The 20,160-nt window shown below is 40.1% G+C and overlaps 1 protein-coding gene across 10 annotated transcripts in view; it reads right to left on the reverse strand.

The window, feature by feature from the left end:
• LOC126382988 (piezo-type mechanosensitive ion channel component 2) overlaps positions 1-20,160 on the reverse strand; it is a 111,305-nt gene that overhangs the window by 15,327 nt on the left and 75,818 nt on the right. For 4 of the 10 annotated variants that reach the window (XM_050033316.1, XM_050033318.1, XM_050033315.1 and 1 more), the window contains 18 exons: positions 19,885-20,128; positions 18,936-19,053; positions 18,391-18,538; positions 17,622-17,711; positions 16,583-16,704; positions 15,049-15,117; positions 13,776-13,879; positions 12,116-12,214; positions 11,171-11,291; positions 11,002-11,082; positions 9,369-9,535; positions 9,065-9,255; positions 7,949-8,122; positions 6,573-7,286; positions 4,823-5,081; positions 4,458-4,637; positions 2,340-2,646; positions 1,923-2,055 (listed from right to left, as the gene is read on the reverse strand). In XM_050033316.1, the coding sequence (XP_049889273.1) occupies positions 1,923-2,055; positions 2,340-2,646; positions 4,458-4,637; positions 4,823-5,081; positions 6,573-7,286; positions 7,949-8,122; positions 9,065-9,255; positions 9,369-9,535; positions 11,002-11,082; positions 11,171-11,291; positions 12,116-12,214; positions 13,776-13,879; positions 15,049-15,117; positions 16,583-16,704; positions 17,622-17,711; positions 18,391-18,538; positions 18,936-19,053; positions 19,885-20,128 (3,321 nt within the window). The remainder of the gene's footprint in view (positions 1-1,922; positions 2,056-2,339; positions 2,647-4,457; positions 4,638-4,822; positions 5,082-6,572; positions 7,287-7,948; positions 8,123-9,064; positions 9,256-9,368; positions 9,536-11,001; positions 11,083-11,170; positions 11,292-12,115; positions 12,215-13,775; positions 13,880-15,048; positions 15,118-16,582; positions 16,705-17,621; positions 17,712-18,390; positions 18,539-18,935; positions 19,054-19,884; positions 20,129-20,160) is intronic. The other 6 variants (XM_050033319.1, XM_050033314.1, XM_050033320.1 and 3 more) reach the window with 4 other exon arrangements.

Raw genomic sequence — 20,160 nt, forward strand, 5'->3', positions numbered from 1 at the left:
GCAGTAGTCTCACATTGCCAAACCTATCAAGCTGTGTCAGTGATAGAGAACAATCTGGCTGCATCCATTCCAACTCCACACTACGGGAAAACTGGAATTACTGCCCCACGGTTGTATGCCTCCATGCACCAGTTTCTCTTACAATTTACATTCATGTCTGTGAATAGATGGATGCTTCACATACATCTTCAACCTGGCAGCACAAAAGATCTATACAATCAGCACTATTTCAAGGTGGGCACCCAAGATTAGTGTCACCAATTCAATATCTGATCAAATGTCTCCCCTTCTGTTCCTGAGCTATGATGTGAATAATGGGCAGAAAAGTGTTTCATGCAGAATAATATGATGTCACAGTAGAGCAGACCTTTGACCATTTGGATATAAAATGTTACCACTTCATCATATTATCCTATCAGATATTTGTGTGAAGTTTTGTCATAATTAGCACAAGAATTCTTGAGACAGACAAGTTCACAGTGACTTTTGACCACCAAAATCTAATCAGTTCATTGTTGTGTCCAAGTCGATGTTGGTGCCAAAGTTGAAGAAATTCACTCAGCGTTCTTAAGATATTGCATTCACAAGAATGGAACTGACAGACAGACAACTCGAAAACATAATGCCTCCGGCCACGGCTATCACCAGCGCTGAGGAATAAAAATGCCCTGGGTTGTTCGGATTTCTTTCTTTTTTTTTTTCTTAAAGATTGTTTTTTGGCTTTTTTCCTTTATTAGATAGGATAGTCTAAGCATGAGGGTGGGAGAGGGAAGGCATGGCACTCAGCAAGGGGATGCAGGCTGGAGTGGCCACTGTGGCAATGACACTGCCTTTGTATATGGGACACCTGCTCTACCCACTAACCCACCTGGCACCCAAGGGCTATTGGTATTTCTTTAAACCAATCACGATAATGTTGGGCGGTGCTAAGCCCAGGACGCAGCGACGATGCCCTTGCAATATAGTCTCGGGAGGGAACTTGTTTTGGTTGAAAATTTGCATGGATGGCTAAATCCCTGCAAAACAAAATGCCACGTAAAACATTAAAATATGTTTTATATGTATGATTGAGGGCCACACATAATAAGTGCAGTCATGAGTTGACCACCGAAATCGCTTGAACGTAATTCCAGCAATACTCACATGGTGCCACTAGTTGCCACGCAACCAGTCGCTTTCTACAAGTTGTCATCCCTAACATGACAGATGCTTGTTAGGGGGCCCAGTCTGATGCAGTCTCCTGGTAGTCTATTAAATATAAGAGCCACACAAAATGTTTCTAAGGGGCCACCTTTGGCCCGAGGTCCTCACTTTGAGTAATAATGGGCTACATGTTATGACTCCTGCTGCAGAAACTGGGATTTTTCAGATGAAATCTTTGTAATTAAAAAAAACTATTCATAATTTTATAATTGCATTTCTGTTTATTAGATGTTTTTATTGCATATTTTGTGTCCTCTGCTTGATGTTGTTTGTCTGCAACTCATTGTTATTGCTGCCTATCTTGGCCAGAACATGTTTAAAAGGTTAAAGAAATACATGTGAAATACATAAAGGACCTCTCTGAGTTTCAGTTACTGCTGTAGACATAACATCTCAGAAACCACTTGTTCCACCGTGATTAAATTTAGAACAGTAACATGTTTTGGTCTGTTGCAGCACTTACAAAAATTACACTGACTGGCCTGACGGGAATGCTGTAATTAAAGTTCTAAATTTAGACCTTTGAAAGGTTTTAGCTGCTGATATGATTTTCCATTATTTGTCTGGAATACTTGCTGAGCGCACTTCTCATCAGGGCCCTCATAAAGTTACACACTTTTTAATGTATAATCACAGTCACAACTGCTGGCCAGTAAGAAGCTGCGGCTCGAGACAAAAAAACCCAAAAACAAACACAAAACGGCTACGTTTTATCGTACCGCTTAATGATGAAAGCTTTTCCTTTGAGGAGCTGCTCCCTCAGTTTCTCCATGATCATCTGTTTGCGGGTCTTCTGATGGACGCTGGCCTCGCTGCCATCCTTGTGGCTGCTGATGTGGGAAGTGGTACTTCCTGTGGAAACAATTTACATTTCGAGCTATAAATGAACCATGACGAGACATTGAGTCAGTGATAAAGCCTGAGATACACAAAGACCTCATCCACGGGTCAGGGCTAGAGACCACAAGAAGAGAGAGGATTCCTTCTATTCATTGTTGTTGTTATAATTATTATTGTTAGAAGAGTAAGAGTTACAAATTTGCACATAACTCTTGAGGCTATTTTTAAGGAGAGACTGTTAATTGTTGACTAATAAGTGACTTGTTGATTTAGTTGGTAATAGACAGGATCATCACCTCTCTTAGACCTTGCAGAAGAGTGGAGAGATCGGTGAGAAATGTGCGAGCCTCCGCTGGAGCTCTTGCGCCGCTGATAGGTCTGCTGTTGCGGGTAGTGCACCTGGACATGTCCTGAATCAATGGAGGTCCCAAAGTTTAGGGATCTCAAGGTGTGAGTGGAACCTCTCCCCTCGCTGATCAGAGAGGAGGCGTGTTCAGACCCCTTCTCACTCCCCTCCTTGTCTTTCCCCTCGTCCTCTGACTCACTCTGACGAGAGGGCTCTTTCTTTTCTTTGGTGTCGTCCTCATCCCATAGCCCATGGCACTGGAAAAGGAAAGAGGAGGACAAATGCAGAGATTAGTAGTGGCCATGTTATATTTTAGGCCCAAATGAATTGAGCGTCTGGTACTGGGAGTGCAGTCGCTCTTAAACATTTCACAGTACATCCAAACAATAACAGACACAGTGATGGCCCTATAAATGGCTGACAGTTCCCTCTACAGAGTTTCTTACATTTGTTGAGAAAGGAGGAAAACTGTAAGAAACAGATGGAGAGAAATGTTCTAGTCAGATTAAATCTCTGTATAGCAGGGACACTAATGTAACAGGAGTTCCTCCCTGACCACAGATACATAATCAATCATTTTCTTTGCAAATTGCAAATTCTTTGTCTGTTCTCTATTTTGTCTGTTAATTAATCATAAAGGCAGTAATGTGTTGGAGAGTTTCTCTACCATCAAACAAAAGTTACCCCAAGGTTTAGAGGCTTTTTCTGTCAAGTGTGGACTTCATGTACAGACACAGAATTATTGTCATTTTGTTGTATGATTATAGTTGCATTTCAAGACACTGAGTATCAGCACAGCCAGATATTGAGTCTTTTTTACACAAAAAAAGGACTGTGGATGCTGCTGTGGATATACAGGCTCTCTTTAAAGAGAAATCTGTGTACAACAGTTATATCTATAGGAAGCACTAACAGCCTGATTGTGTCTGACATTACTCTAGATTGTTCTTATTGTCAACAAATTGCAGGAAAAGAACAAAACCAACAATGAATAAGTCTATTTCATTGCATTTGTTGGGGAGTACAGTTTAATGCACATTTAATGCACATTTGCTGCTCTAAAGAATACTTAATGGCAGCAGGGCAGAGGATGTGGGATTTACTCAAACTAAACTAGAGTGTTCATGTTCATTGTCATGACGGAATATGTCACCAAGTTGTTAGTAGTATCAATAAATTATTGGTTTTGGTCTTTTCGGGGAGTTTGTTGACAGTTAGAAAAATTTAGAATTTCACTGTATTTATCATCTAATATCCATCCAGGTATCTTTTCCTTTTCCGGGGCTGGGTCGCAAGGGGCAGCAGGCTAAGCAAGGTATTCCAAATGGCACCCTCCCACGCAATATTTTCAAGCTCCTCCTGAGGCGTCCCCAGGCCAGATGAGATATATAATTCCTCCAGTACATTCTGGGTCTACCTATCAGTTAGACCTGCCTGGAAAACCTCTAACGGGAGGTGCCCAGGAGGCATCTTGATCATTTGTCTGAACCACATCAACTAGTCCCTTTTGGTGCAAAGGAGCAGCAGCTCTACTCTGAGCTCCGTCCAGATATCTGAGCTCCTCACCCTATCTCTAAAGCTGAACCCAGGCACCCTACGCAGGAAACTCACTTTGGCGACTTGTATCTGAGATCTCATTCTTTCAGTCACTACCTAAAGCTCGTGATCATAGGTGATGGTCGGAACATGGATGGACTGGTTAATCGAGAGCTTCGCCACAAGCTCAGCTCCCTCTTCATCTGCATCACTGTTGACACCGCACCAATTCACCTGTCCATCTATCCATTTTACCCTCAGACATGAACAAGACCCTGAGCCACTTGAACTCGTTTGCTTGGGGCAGTAACTCTCTCCCAACCCAGAGAGAACAATCCACCATTATCCGGCATAGAACCATGAGCGCAGACTTGGAGGTACCGACCGTCATCCTGACCGCTTCACACCCGGCTGCAAACTGGTCTAAAGAAGTCATCAGACCTATGTGGTTCTGATGGCTTCTTTAGACAGTGATCATTTAATATGATGGACATATTCAGGTTAATATGGTTGTAATATTCTTTGCAGGAACCTTCAGAATGGATCTGTGGAAGAAGAGAGCCAGTAACTGGACCAGGTCGTAGTGGACGTAACCATCCTTCTTCTCCACTCCAATGATGTTGGGAGGGTGATATGGTTTATTCTTTTCCATAATGTTCTGGTTGAAGGGGAAGAAGCCAAACTGGAAGAAGTACTTGATGACGATGGTGACCTGGAGGGAAAGCAAAATGTGTGTCAGTGAAGCTGTCAGTGCTATGTCAAAGTTTTCCAATGAAACAAAAAAAGACTGGTATATAAAAATCAATAGTAGATGGTTGTAATGGTTGACAGAATGATACCACCTGCAGATTTGATTGATCAGTGTTTTTGAGATGACATCTTCGTATCCAACTATACCTCAGTGTAAACGATGGCAGTCATCCAGTAGCGCTTGCTGGGCCGGGGAACTGACAGCATGGCCCAAAGGAAGATGGTGGTGGGGAGGACCAGGGTGGCGCAGGACGCTGACACCATGTGGTTGATGATGATGACCAGATAGCACACCATCTCTGAGTGGGCCACCAGCATGTTGTAGAGGGCATAGCAGAGCTGGAGGATCAGAGGCTGCTTTTGGTAAAACTTATCTGACTGCTCCAGCTCCTCGTCATAAAACATCCTGCACAGACACAAAGAGGTGGACTGATTTGGTGTTTGATTATTTTTCTGATCGTAAAACTTTACAAAAATATGAATGAATGGTTTTATGATTGTGACTTGCTGAGTTGCTTGGCTTATTCTAAACTTGCAGATTATTCTTGATTCACAAAAATGTCTAGGCATATTCAAGAGATGCAAAACAACCACAAAGAGGCACAAAACAACCACATGACTACAAAAAGTCATAAAATAACTATGAGTGGATGCAAAATGACCACAAAGAGATGAAAAAACAACCACAAATACCCGCAGTGAAACCACAAAGAGGCTCATAACAATCACATAACTACAAAAACATACAAAATGAGTACCAACAGATGCAAAATAACCATCAAAAAACACAAAAAATGACCACAAAGAGGCATAAAATAACTACAAATACCTACAATACAACCACATGACTACAAAAGACACAAACAACTACAAAGACATGCCAAACAACCACCAAGAGATGCAAACCGACCACAAAGATGCACAAAACAACCACATGACTACAAAAAGACACAAAATGACAACAAAAAGATGTAAAACAACTAGATGCTAGTTAGATGCTCCTAACAATCACCTAACTGCAAAAACACACAAAATGACTACCATTAGATTCAAAATAACCATCAAGAGACACAAAAAATGACCACAAAGAGGCACAAAACAACCACATTATGACAAAAAGACACGCATAAAACACAAAGGTGTAAAATAACCACAAAGAGGCACAAAACCATGTGACCACAGAAAACATAAAAACTACAAAGTGATGTAAAACAACCACAAAGACCCACAAGGCAACCACATGACTACAAATTAAGACATAAAATAACTACAAAGAGATGCCAAACAACCACAAAGAGATGCAAAACAACCACAAAGAGGCAAGAACGGACCACATGACTACAAAAAGACACAAAACAGCAAGCAAAAGATGCAAAACAACCACGAAGAGATGCAAAATGACTGTGTCTTTCAGTCTAGGTGCCTTGCTCCTATGTAGAAGGGGTGAGAAGTCTTGAACATGTCTGTGCCCAGGGGCCCATTGTCTCATAATCAGTTTCACAAGTGCTCCTCAATCACAGACTGCCTCAGGAAAGAGGACCTGAGAGTGCCGGTGTTTCTTTTGATGTTGTTCTGGGATGTGCAGCAGGTTATTTTAATGTAATACAATGTAGGTTCTGTAGTGAAATCTTAAAGGTGCTGTGCAAATAAAGCGGGATAAAGCAATGAATGGAAACTCTGACAGTTTTTGATATGCTGTAGAACAGAAACATTTTGGGAAGTATTCAAAAAGCATATGGCACAATACCTAGAGTTGTAGATGGCACAAACATACAATACAACTTAAAGGCTGAACTACATGCTATTTATTCAAATTATCGAGATAAATGTATAACAGATAACTGCTGATTCCTCTGAGGCTTAATGCTAAACAGGCTTTCACAGTTTTTGGACTTACTTGTTGAGCAGCAGTTCACTGGCGGTCAGCTCAGTGGTCATAGAGGGCAACATGATGTCTGACCTGCTGTCTGAGCGGCTGTCAGAGGTCATAATCATGCGTCTCTTCCTATCCATGTCACTCTCGTCATCACTAACTTCCAGACGGTCGAAGCTGACTGCCTTGCTGTAGCTGGGAGGCACGTCAGCGTCAGATGTTTTAGAAGCATCTGTATCAGGGGTGTAGAGCAGCCCTACTCGCCCCTCTGTCTGCATGAAGTCCTGCTGTCCTCCCCCATCCTCACTCTCAGTGGTGAAGTCCTTTTCCTGGGCAGAGGGGGCAAAATCTGTCTCTTCCAGCCTGAGGGAGGGGCCCTCATCTGGGCCAAAGGAGTCCCAGGGAGCCTCTTCTCTGTCTTCTCTCTCCTGGTCCTTTGGTACCTCTACTCCCTCCTCACCCTCCAGTTCCTTCTGGCCCTCACCCTCACTCCCACCTTCCTCCACATCCTCCTCCTCTTTCACATCGGGTTCTCCATCACTCCATGGACCGCCCTCAGCCCCCTCACTCTCATCCAGCTGTTGGGATTCCCAGAGAACCTGCTGCTGCTGTTGCTGCTGCTGCTGCTGCTGCTGCTGCTGCTGCTTGTCTTCCCCTTGATCGTGTTCATCTTCCACTTCTTCTATGGTGTCTGTGGTGCCCTGTCTGGAGTACAGCGTGATGCACTGGGTCGCTTCACTGCAGGGGACAATAACAGCAGAAATTGTGTCAATCTGCGCTGAAGTCTATCTGTTCACATCTCCCAGTTTATACAGTCCAATAAAAAAATATATCTGCTCCCTTGCACTTCTTCAGCAGGTGCCAAGTGTGCCGACACGCGTTGTTTTAAAGTACCAATCCATATTTATTGTACAGCTTTTGACAACAAGTATAACACTGCCTATGACGACATATTTTATATCATTACTGTATTTAAAATCCCTATATTGTGACACATTATCTGTGTTACAAGTACTGACAAATGCATTAATAGGTACATATATCTGCTTACAATTACACTATAATGTGTTAAAAACCATTCATTGAAGTAAAACGGTGCTAAATAAAATGTGTATCTCAATGAACACTAAAACGAGAAAAGGGATGTTCATTATTAAGACCTAAATACGCTGTAAAATGTCTTTCATATTACTGTTAATGGGTGAAAACCTTTTTGACAGGATGTAATAAAGAAAAGGGTTATAGAAAAAACTGCAATGATGCAGATAAAATCAACAAAAAAATGGATGCGGGGACATGTTTTGATAAAACCAGAGTGAGGAGATGTGATGATCTTCTTCATGTCAGTGACAATAACAAGAAACACAGATGTGTATATGGGTGATGCAGAGGCCAGGCACCTGGACATGAAGCTGCTGCAGCTATCCATTGATGAATTGGACACGTCCAGGCCGGACATCTTACGCAGTTTGGGCCTGGCACGCTCGCTGGTTTTGGGAATGCACTCTGGCATTCCATCCAGGTCTTCCAGGGTGGATTGGCGAGAAAACAGAGTGGTAGCCTCGGTGAAGGCACTGAGAGGTGGTGGGAGTGGGAGATGGAATGACAAGTGATGAGAGGAATGAGATGGGATCTGTTATCTTTTTGTTTACCTCCTCACAACTTTAAAAAACATGAGATGCAAAGAGTGAGGATGAAATGGCTCAATGTGATGTTACCGAACAACCTCAACTCTATCAATGACTGCCTTCAAGGGTCAGTTTACCCATAGCAACATCTTATTCCAGAAACAATGCCCTGGTTACCCTGAACATACATTAGAGCCTATGTCCTCTGCAGACAGTGGTTCCAATAAATTGTTAACAAATGTTGCTCATTTTAATGTTGTACCTCAAAACGTGGACAATTAAAACCAAAATCTATCTGCATGTATAGATAGTACAATGGGTAAGTAAGAAACATGCAGACACCTGTACCAAAAACGTATCCACATGTGNATGTTGTACCTCAAAACGTGGACAATTAAAACCAAAATCTATCTGCATGTATAGATAGTACAATGGGTAAGTAAGAAACATGCAGACACCTGTACCAAAAACGTATCCACATGTGGAGCTACATGTGATCATTAAAGGGCATGTACAAGCATCAAAGTGTAAAAATATATGGATTTTAATTAATTAATTCACATTTCCTGACCTTAAGACCTGGAAAAATTCTCATTCCTGTGCAGTAAAAGCTTATATAGAAGCTTATATATATATATATATATTTAAATATANGTGGAGCTACATGTGATCATTAAAGGGCATGTACAAGCATCAAAGTGTAAAAATATATGGATTTTAATTGATTAATTCACATTTCCTGACCTTAAGACCTGAAAAAATTCTCATTTCTGTGCAGTAAAAGCTTAAATATATATATATATTTTTGTTTACTACCCAAAAAGAAGACAGGAAGTTAAGGGAGGAAGAAGATGCTTCCTAAAGCTGCTTTGCTGAGGCTCCGTGTACCTGGATATGCTGTCTCTGGAGGCTGTGGAGTCTTGGCTCTCCATGGGGTAGGCTCGCCTTCTTCGGACCCTGGTGGAGCCTGAGCCCGACTCGTCCTCACTTATCTGATCCATACTGGCCTGCCTGGACATGTTGAGCCTCATGGCCTTCTGGTAGTAGATGTGGATGCTCTCTTTGGACGGCACGTTACCCTGGTGGGAGGAGAGGAGAAATAACTTTTTACTGGCTCTCTTAATCACAATTAAGTCCTTGAATGAGGTTATAATTGTTGAAAAATAAGACAGATTCCATTTAAAAAATGTACCTTTTTGACCTCTCTGGTCAGCATGCAGCGCTCTATACGCAGAACAGTGGAGATGTCGATGTACTCCCTGCACATGTCATTCATCCACTTGGTGAAGCTGTCTACCGTCGTCTGGAAGAGCACCCATGTGAACTTTATGATGTTGAACACTCGCTTGATGATGTTGTCTGAGAGAGGGCACATGACACACAACACTCACATTAATTAATCTTTTTAGGTTGCGCAAAAGAACTTGCAAAATGGTGGCTCTTAAAAGGCAGTGACATTTTTCATGTTAAAGGAATAATTCACCTTCCAAATGACCATTTGTATATTAATTACTCATCTTGTGTTAAGCTGAATTCATGAAGACAAATTCAAAAACGGAGAAAATTCATGATGACTTAAGTTAAAACAGGGTCGGCATTAAACAACAGCAAAACTATATCAAAACATCCTTTTACAACTTGTCATCTCTCGTTATCCAGTCATGTGCTCAGTACTTCCCAAACAGACAGCCCTTTCAGACAGGAAATTGAATACAAAGCAAAGCTTATCTATGCTCTCGTCGAAGCCAAACTCCACTGACAAAAAGATTCATTTTACCTAAACTAAACACAGAAGCTGCTGGTCTACCCCTGCCTTGATCAGTAGTTTGTGTGTGTTATTGTGACTGTGGGAATTCAAACTAACCCCTTAAAACACCAAAGTCCCACAATAACAAAAACAAACGAGGCAGGGGTAGACCAGCAGCTCCTGTCTTCAGCAAGGTAAAATTAGTGTTTTTGTCAATGGAGTCTGGCTTCGATGAGAGCAAAGATAAGTTTCAGTTTGTGTTCAATTCCCTGTCAAACAGGGCTGTCTGTTTGGGAAGAACTGAGTATACAACTTTGACTATACTTTATAAGTTGTGCGAAAGTCGATATTTTGATATAGTTTTGCTGTTGTTAAATGCTGTCCCCCTTTTATTTCAATTCATAAAGCACTTTTTCTGTCTTCTTCATTCAGCATGGAGGCATGCGAGATAAAAAAAAGTTGTCTTCATGAATTCAACGCAACACAGGTGAAGTGATATAAAAATGGTAAATTTGAGGGTGGAGTATTTCTTTAATGTGAAAAAATGAGGCAAACTGACATAAACTTGACAGAGCACAGTGACAAATACTCTCCTGATCTGCCTGTAGAAGAATGACCACCAAATGATATCACAAGAGAAAAGACAGGCAAAAGATTGAATACTGGAGAGTTGGAAGTGTGATATGATTTACTAAAACAAAAGTGTCTAATGTAGACAAGAGGTTAAATCAGTGGAGTCTGAATCACGGAAAATGGAAAGTCATTTATTTTTGCAGATAATAATTTAGAAGTTGACCCTTTCCAAATTTCTTACATTCTGTAGCTTTATAATAAGATGCATAAACTGAAACTATCATCCATCAACTCCCCCATTCAGAGCCAAAGAAAGAGGATGAAAACAAACTGTATGCAATTCTGTATGCAGGTTCATCATGACTATAGTCCAGTTCAGTATCTTCATTCTTGGAGTCTGTTCAGACTCAGAAGGAGGAATTAAAGAGAGCAAAGTCAAGTCACTCTTTTTTTCCAAGGCCTCTTTCAACAACTCACAAAACAATTTTACTGAAGACAAACCCACCTGGACCCTCAGACTTCTTGTTCTCCTCTCCTTTATCTTGCCCATCTGAGAGCTCACCAAGGTCTATGGTCACATGACCTGCTGAAGTACAGTAAAAACACATCACTATGGTTGAAAGAACATCAGATTCATTGTTTCATGTAATGTTTTTTTTGTCTCTATAATTTACCTTCTTTCTTGCTTTTCCTGTGTCTGACTCCTTTGGTGTATTTTTTCCAGAATTTGCGTTTCTCTTTGCCTCGTGCCCTCAGGGCAGCTTTGGGGTCTGTGATCCAGGCGTGATAAAGGAACTGAAGAACAGAGAGAAGAAGTGCAGCATCGATCAAAGGATGTGAAGAAGAAGAGCGACTGAGGTCAATTATGCATGAGCAACAACAAGCAAAAAGAAAACGCTAATTTAAGGTGGTTTTAGTCTATTAATTACAAATCATGTAATTTTTATAATACTACAGATCATTTTTTGAGCAATACCTGAACTTTTCTAACATAATATAACATAGACACACTAACAAGTAAGCTCTCTCATAAACAGTCCATTCAAAAGGCCAGTACTTTAATAAAACAACACAGACGAGCTCATATTCCCAGTGATGTACTGCTTTCCTCAAGCAAGGTTTTATGCAGTCCGGCAGTCTGTAGTCTGAAAATGTATGGTATGTGCAACAAAATAGTCTGCAGTATTGTCAAGAATTAACACTTTTTCCTGTTAATGCACTGAAACATGCAAACCAAAACACCCAAACACTATCTGCTACACAATACCACTACCACACAATAAGGTCAAAACAGACATGAAACACTTAACACAACCAACAACATGTCAAAATAAATCTCGAGTTCATGCAAGCCGACTTAAACTACTCACATGCACAAGAACAAAGGTCAAAGCATTTCCACTCCAGCTTATGTTTGATAATTATGTCTAATTTATGAATGCTTGTGATATGGTTAAACTCATCTATCACTGTGGCGTGTGAATCTGTGAATATTTGGTTCTTTCTGCAGAGGGAGAACACCAAACATGAGCTGGAGAGGCAGTGCGTTAGTTGTTACTTAAAGAGGCAGATGTCCAGACAGATAGAAAGCTGTGTTCATTAGTTGTGGTGGTGAGTACCTTGCCTGCCTTGACTACATACTGCAGTATAGTTTTAGGCAGCTTAATGATAGACTTGGGCAATGCCAGAACAGCAGAGACAAACTTCCCAATAGCTCGCTACAGAGAGACAAAAGCGTGGGGGAGGATTAGTAGAAAGTTAATTCACATTATTAGAAACAACAGAGGTTAACTGTGTTAGGAGACAGTGAATAAAAGAGGATGTGAGTATGTGCAGGTGAACATACATAGTTTATCACATTCTCCTCAATGTTAGTATTTGAAACTTTTAATCGTAAAAAAACGTAAAAACAGCAATATAACAAGTAAACATAATCCATTAAGTCACAAATTATAATGTATTCCAAAAGACAATAATTAACAGTAAAACATACATAAGTGTGTAAAGCAAAGTTCACACAAGTAATGTTTGTCTTAGTGATGTGTGATCTGTTAATTTATTGAATATTTAGCAAATAACATTTCAATCTGCATGACACCAGTAACTACAACCATCAGAGAGAGTAAAGGGTGGAAAGTAACTTAGAATATTTACTCCTACTTTATACTTTCACTCACAGTATAGTGTCAGAGAAGACCGTTGAAACTACAAAAGGCTGCCATAGCCATACTGCTGCTGCGGCTGGCTACCCCAGTCGTCAGCAAGTAGAGCGACTGTGAAACACTTAATGACGCAGACCTTCACGCCATGACAGCCTTGTTGTGAGGCGCCAACAGAGATATTGGAATATAGCCTTGGACATCCAAAGGTTTTGGAATAACTGTTTCTCAGTGAAACAGCGGTGACCCCACCACTCCTGACTCATCTCTTGGCCCTCCCATACCTTTCTCTCCACAGCACTACCAGCAATAGCTGCTAATAGAAATGATGTACTGAAAGCCCATTTATACAACAGCCTGTTACCCTGAAAACAAACAGCCATTGCTCCAAAGGGCCATTTCTCCTAAAATATGCTACACTCTCCCAAACAGAAGCACATAGCTAATTATTATGCAAAATGACATCATTAGACCTTCCTACGATGGCAATTCATTCAATGGCCCATTCATTTTTTCCCTAAAGGCCTTTTTTTGCAAATGAGAGTTGTTTCTATTGTTGTTCCAACGCACATGTGTGAAGCTACTGGTTGCATGTGGGGCATTTCAGGGCAGAGATCAGTTCACACTGACATCAGATATGGGTCACTTCAAACATGAATGCAAACAGTCTAGGCAGAAAAGGTCAGATCTTGGGAAATAATTGGAACTGAGCATTTAGTCCTGTAACATGAAGGCAGCCTATGAGTTGCTCGCACTTTCACCAAGGAGACAATGCCCCTCTAAAGTTCTCACATGGTTTCATTTAAATGACTGTCTGAGGCCCAAAAAGGTATTTCTATACTTATAAAAAAAGTCTAACAAATGAAAGCAAACTTTCAAAGAACTTTAAATATGTGACTTTTACGAAATATGAAGTATTATTAAGGATACAATATTTCCCAGTTGAAGTATAAAGTCTGTACAGTACTTGAGTAAACACACTTTGTTATTCTTTACTTCAGACAAATGAACAATCCTCATCAGTAATAAAAATATATAATTAATCGATCTGTGATATAGACGGAATAAAAATCTAACTCTACACCGAACCAATGGAAAATGAGCTACAACTTGGAGTCACCTGAAAAGCTGATTTCTTTGGTTGGTCCTCTTCTTTTTTCTCCTCCTCTTCCTCTTCCTCCTCACTGTCAGTTTCAAACAAGTAATAGTCTCCACTTCTAACCACTGAGGGGGCACAGGGTGAAGTTAGTAGTTATATTCAGTCAAAAAAGGCTGAAGTCATTCTTCATTTTTATCAACATTAAAATGAGGTGCAGAGAAGATTCCCTTACTGAAAGGAAAAGCAGGAAAATCAAACCACTTACCATTAAATTACATGTAATTCACTATATACTTAATATTTCACTGAGTCTACAGTACGTCAATATATATATATATAGACAAAAAACATCAGAGACATGAAAGGATAAAACAGAAAATACACAGAACAACACACATATAAAATGTTAGTATGACTAGTACACCTATGAGCACAAAGCACAATGAAGACTCTTATTCCAGTAAGCACAGTCGCCTTTAAACTTCTCGACAGAGTAAGTGACTCCTGTCTACAGTAGTTAAGTGTTAGAAGCAATGGGATAGACAAGGCTGACTTATGTCCTTGAACAGAACCGCGGTGGGCGGGAGGTGAGGGAGGATGCTGGGACATGGAGATGAAACATCAAATGACAAAGAGATAAAAATGGAGAAATAATTTGAAAATGTCATGTGGGGGTGGAGTACGACGTGAGACATGAGGTCAAACCAAACAGGCGACCACTGTATTGACTCAGAAAGATGCTGGAATTTAGACAGTAAAAGTCATCATTTTACATGCTGGTCCAATTGTTCTTGTTTGTTTTATTTTCTCCTGTTTGGTGATCATGTCTGCAGGCAAAGAATGAATAAACCCTTCATCCTTTATTCCAGTACTGAGAATAAAGGCGAGTCGACTTCATGTCTTTGCATGAAAATGTTTCAGAGTGATTCTCAACTGTGGGCTCTTGAGGTGAGACCAATGATGTCAAGTACAAACCTCCAGCCATTAGTCATTTTCTCTTTCTACGTTGTCTCATCGTGTCTATTTAAGGCAACCCTGCTCCGCACTGATACTGACACGGTTTCATAGATCGTCTTGAAACTGAAGTGCCTCTCTACACACAGTGTACACAAGGCCACAGGTAACAAGTGCCCCTTAAATAGAGACAGAAAAGGACTGAATGGAGTGAGGCTGCTGTGTGTTGGTGCCTTCAGAGCCCAGGGGCAGTATGGGAATCCTCGGCGTTCTGGTCAAGGACACAAGGGCCAATCAGAGTGGAGGAAGAGAAAAAAGAGGGTTCTGGGGGTCAACCTACTGGAAGCATGGTCAACCCACGGCCTCCACCACTGCTTTTTTTTGGTCTTGGCTTTCGTTCGATGTGCTCCTAAAATTTCACAAATACATCAAGGCAACATTTCATAAGAAAATGGATTCTTCTGCAAACTTCAAGGCATATTTATATATATCTTTTTACTCTATTAAGCTTCTGTTTTGAGAATAAATCATTAAAAAACATATGTTTAAAGGGGACCTATTACACTTTCCCTTATTTTCTGTCATACACATAATGCTACAATGTTGCATATTCATATTAAACGTGGCCAAATTTTCAAATACTGAGGTGAACATATGTATAAAAATAAAAAAAAAAAAATCCCTGTGAAAAAACCCTCAAGCTTCAGATTGTTCCGAACACTAAATTATTTTTTAACTTTTGAGACAAAATGACATGAGATTGTGATAGAATTTTTCATTTGGTTATCTACTCCAGGCACACTACTGTCTTTACATTACATACACTGCTACATGTAGCTACATGCTAACCTCAGAGAAACATGTAATCTTGGTTGCTGATGCTGTTCATTTAAAAGCATTCACTGGTGATTTTTTACAGTAAAAAAGTGCCGCTATCACAGTTACAGTCATTCCCATGGTTACAATGACGTCGCAGAGATGCCGAGATGCGGAAGAGCTGGAAATGCTGACCGGTCGAAGCAGACTAGGCTTTTTCAGGAGGGGGTCTTAAAGGATTACTTAACTCACAAAATGACCATTTTTAAATCAATTGGTCATGTCGTGTTAACTTGAATTTGTGAGGAAAACTTTGTTTTTCTCGCATTCCTCCCACAAAATGGCAAACAACAGATAAACTATATTAAAACGTCAATTTTCAAACTTTTACACAACTTGTGCAGTGTAACCCAAGTCTCATTTTTCCAGTCATATGCTCAGCACTTCCAAAACACATGCATTTTTGCCACTGGCTTTGTAGAATGCATAGGTAAGTTTCACTTTCAGTTCAGTTTTAAATAGTCAATGCATGTGTTTGGGAAGTATTAAGCATATGACCGGATAAATGAGACTTGGATTATACTGCACGAGTTCTGAACGTTTGTTAACCATTGTTTTGATATAGTTTTGCTGTTAATAATAAACATGTTCCCCCACTCAATTAATAAATCAATATGCCTGCCATTTTCCATGGAGGCATGAAAGAAAAACAAAGATGTCTTCATGAACTCATGGTAAGACTAACTGATATAAGAATGATCATTTTGTGGGTGAAGTATTCCTTTAAAGGCGCTGAACCGAGCATCTGAGACAGAGAGTGAGGTGTTCCCACACAGACGATATGAGGAAAACTAAAATGTTTTTGAACATTAAAGCATTAAGAAACCAAAAATACAAATATAACCCTGAAAATGAGCATAATGGGTCCCCTTTAATAAATCCAGGCATTAATAGGCTCTCACCCTTCTCCCTTGAGCACTACAAGCAAACAACAACCTTATCATCAACTTTTCTGATATTGACTGCACAGAGAGAAGCCCCAGCAGCCTCCTTCATACCATCATCATCATCCTCCTCGGGGTGGACGAGGGTCTGTCCTTCTCCAGACTCCTGTGCCATGCTCAGCATCTTCTCCTTGCCCCTCTTAAACTTTTGCTGTCTCACCTTAATGCGCTCCATCCTGATTAGATCAGAGAGGTAGTGAAGAGACACGAAGTATCGACACAGAGGAACATCACAGGCTGACCATAAATATCTCCAGGCTTCATATTGAAATTAGTGTACGTTATGAAACAGTGGAGTGCTCATTAGAGCGGGGTGAGTGGATATGATCAGAGCTTATGAGTAACTCCTGGGGTAAGTGTAAGTGCTGGAAATACATTGACTTCATGTAGTATAATATACTGAGCAATGGTTTCCTGTAAACAGTAAAGACTGAGCCAGGAGTCGCTCCAGAACAGATTTTAAATGGCTTTCTGAATCATGTCTACTTACTTATCGATTAAATTGAGATTCATCAAAGATATCTAAAGTCATGATATAGACTTAACCAAACTTGATATTGATGTTTTTCTTCTAGTCAGCAAATCCCATGAAAAACCAACAATGAATTGATTCAATTTTTAAGTGTCACCGGTGCAGCAAAAGCCTGATATATCTTATTCCTCTGTGCTATAGAGCTCAAAAAGCCACTATAAATCAAATAGTTAGAAAATGTTGATGAAGACTGGGTTCCAAATAATGAATTTGTCGAACCAATAAAATCCTACATATATATATATATATATATATATATATAGTTGATTTTTATCGGGATCTGAAATCCTATGGGTTTTTTGGTGGATGCTGTTTGGCCTGTTTCAGACACAACTCTTGTGTCATAATTGGTCCTGAGGTAGTTCTAAATAAATGTTAAATCTAATCTAGAGGAAGACAACTGCTTGATTTTTTTAAGTTATGTGTATGTAAATGTAGAAATGGGAAAAAACGTACCAAATATATATTTTAAAAAACTTCCCCTTGTATTGCAAATTGTACCCAAGAGCCCAAACCACAGCATTACACCACATGGAGTAAGTCAAATATTTGGAGTCTCACTGTCTCTTCAGCTGCTCCACAGATTTGCGCTCTTCCTCCAGTCTGGCTCTCACCGCCTTCACTATCGTGGCCTGGAAAAGCTCCGCCCCTCTGAAACACAAGCAAATGGTCAAAACATCTCTAGTGTCAGAGTGTGAAAGTTGGTCATACTTTACAATTTAATGAAAAAAATGCCTCCCTTTGGAAGATGAAAAGAAAACAATCACACAAATGTAGATACATTCCATATTTATCTGATTATAACGTCACTCTACTGGGAAAGACAGATACAAAAGGAGCCAAAGCGAATTCTACTGAAATACCACTGTCATGAACTGCATGTTTCTTCTCATGTGTGTTTCTCATTAGTTTCTTTTGTGCAAATTAAAAAGACATGTAGCTCTCCTATTATATTGACATTGAACTCCAGAGCATATTTTATTTGGCTGACACGTTTTCTTGATACACACCAGTGTTCCTTATCTTCCCTGTCAAAAGTCTGTCTATCTTGCACTTTATGTTGTTTGCTTACTCGGAAAATTTCTCAAACCTGAATCTAGATAGCATCGGAGAGCTTTCGTGCCTTTATCATTCTCAAATAAATCAGATTCATAGACTTTTTAACATGTCGTGACAGGAAAAGCCTGGTACAGTAAGCCTTTATTTATATTAAAGACATACAGCAGTAATATTAGACTAGAAGAATCTGAATATGGGAGCAGCACCCCTGGGTAGGTCAGATACGTGACCTCATGGACACAGTGTCTCTAGCTCAGTCTCATCTATGTACCTGCAAGCAAGGATCTGTGATGCTCTGATATCAGCCACCACGTGAAGGAAGTAGTAGCTCATGAAGACTCGTCTCTGCAGCAGCAGGAAGGCGAAGCAGATACTGTCCCAGATGATCCCTGCCTCATTGCTGGGCAGATCACACAGCTCTAATGATAAAAGGTGAAAGTGAGGACATTTGTGAGTGTAAATAAACAAGGATGTTAATATATTGGCACTTTCTGTGCATAAATCTGACTGTTTCACTCAGTGTTGTGGCAGTGTTTTGTATTCGCTATAAATCCAGCAAGATTAACACTGAGCTAAATTGGCTTTGAAAGACAGGCCTGAAAAATAAACAAGGTTGGGGGTTTAAATCAGCTTCTTGGGAAACACACTCTTGGACTGAAGCAGCAAATCACACCGACATGAGATTAATGACTACTAGTTGTAGCAAAAATGGGGATTTGTGCTCCTCCTAATACTGATGGGGACATCTCACCTTCTTCTGAAATTTATTGTCTACCCCTGAGATGCACAGAGAAGTAAAATGTTGAGTTCACTCACTGTCGTTTGCTTTGCTGATGTTGATGTTGTATTCCTTGATGGTGCAGGCCAGACTGAACAACTGGATCAACCAGCACCGGTTCTCAATCAGAGAGTTGATGTAGCCACAAGCCAGGATCTAAGAACAAAATGTTTTATTATATAGAGGAATACAATCACTTATTGGATACAGTATATTATATCTTTAAATATCTTTAAAAGGAATACTTTTCCAATGAAATGATCATTTATATATCAGAGATCATTTGTAAAGAGAGCAGTTTTTCTCGCATACCTCCACAGTGAACGAAGAATCCAAAAACAGAAAATTCTTGATGAATAAAATTGAAAGGGGGACCACGTTTAACAAGAGTAAAACTATATCAAAATCAAGTCGTATGCTCAGTACTTCCCAAACACACGCATTTCCGCTAAAACCTTACTATTTAAAACACTTCTGCATAAAAAAGTCTCACGCAGAGACAAATAGCCTGGGCAGGTGTGTCATTTGCACACTGCTCAATGGAAAGCACAAGCAGAATTAAAACACATGTGCTTGCATAGGTGTGCAAGTGTTTTAAATAATAAGGTTGGAATGAAAATGCACATGTTTGGGAATTGGGAATTTTGTGATAACGTTTTGATGTCGTTAAATGTGGACCCCTTTTGACTCCAATTCATCAAGACTTTTCTCAATTTTTGGATTCTACGTTCACCATGGAAGTTTTCTCAAAAAATTGAACAGAACACAGGGTAATAGATATACAAATGATCATTTTGTGAGTGAAGTATTCTTTTAAATCTCTGATAGCACATAGCACACAGAGTGTTGTTATGAACTCTGCATTCTAAAAGACAGACAGATGTTTTAGACTCAACATTATATCACCTCATCGCACAGTACGTAGATTTCATCTTTCTCGTAGTTAATCAACTGATCTTGATATACAGCTAGAGACAGGCTACTCACAGACAAAATGTTCTTCATGGTGATCACAAAAATGTTGTAGGCGATCAGGAAGTCCCAGTAGTGGAGGATCTTTTTGATTGGTTTGAGCAACAGCTCGCCTCCAAAGAGCAGGAAGTAGAAGCAGGCCACCAGGTAGCCCATGCAGAAAACGCTGATGCGCGTGGTCCCCGTGATGAAGATGATGGTGAGGACAAACCAAAACAGGTAGCTAAACATGATGACCTTCAGCATGTCCAGGTAGGATCTAGAAGACGGTAGTGAAACCATTATTATAAA

This window comes from Epinephelus moara, chromosome 21 (assembly GCF_006386435.1).
Source record: "Epinephelus moara isolate mb chromosome 21, YSFRI_EMoa_1.0, whole genome shotgun sequence".
NCBI lineage: Eukaryota > Metazoa > Chordata > Actinopteri > Perciformes > Serranidae > Epinephelus > Epinephelus moara.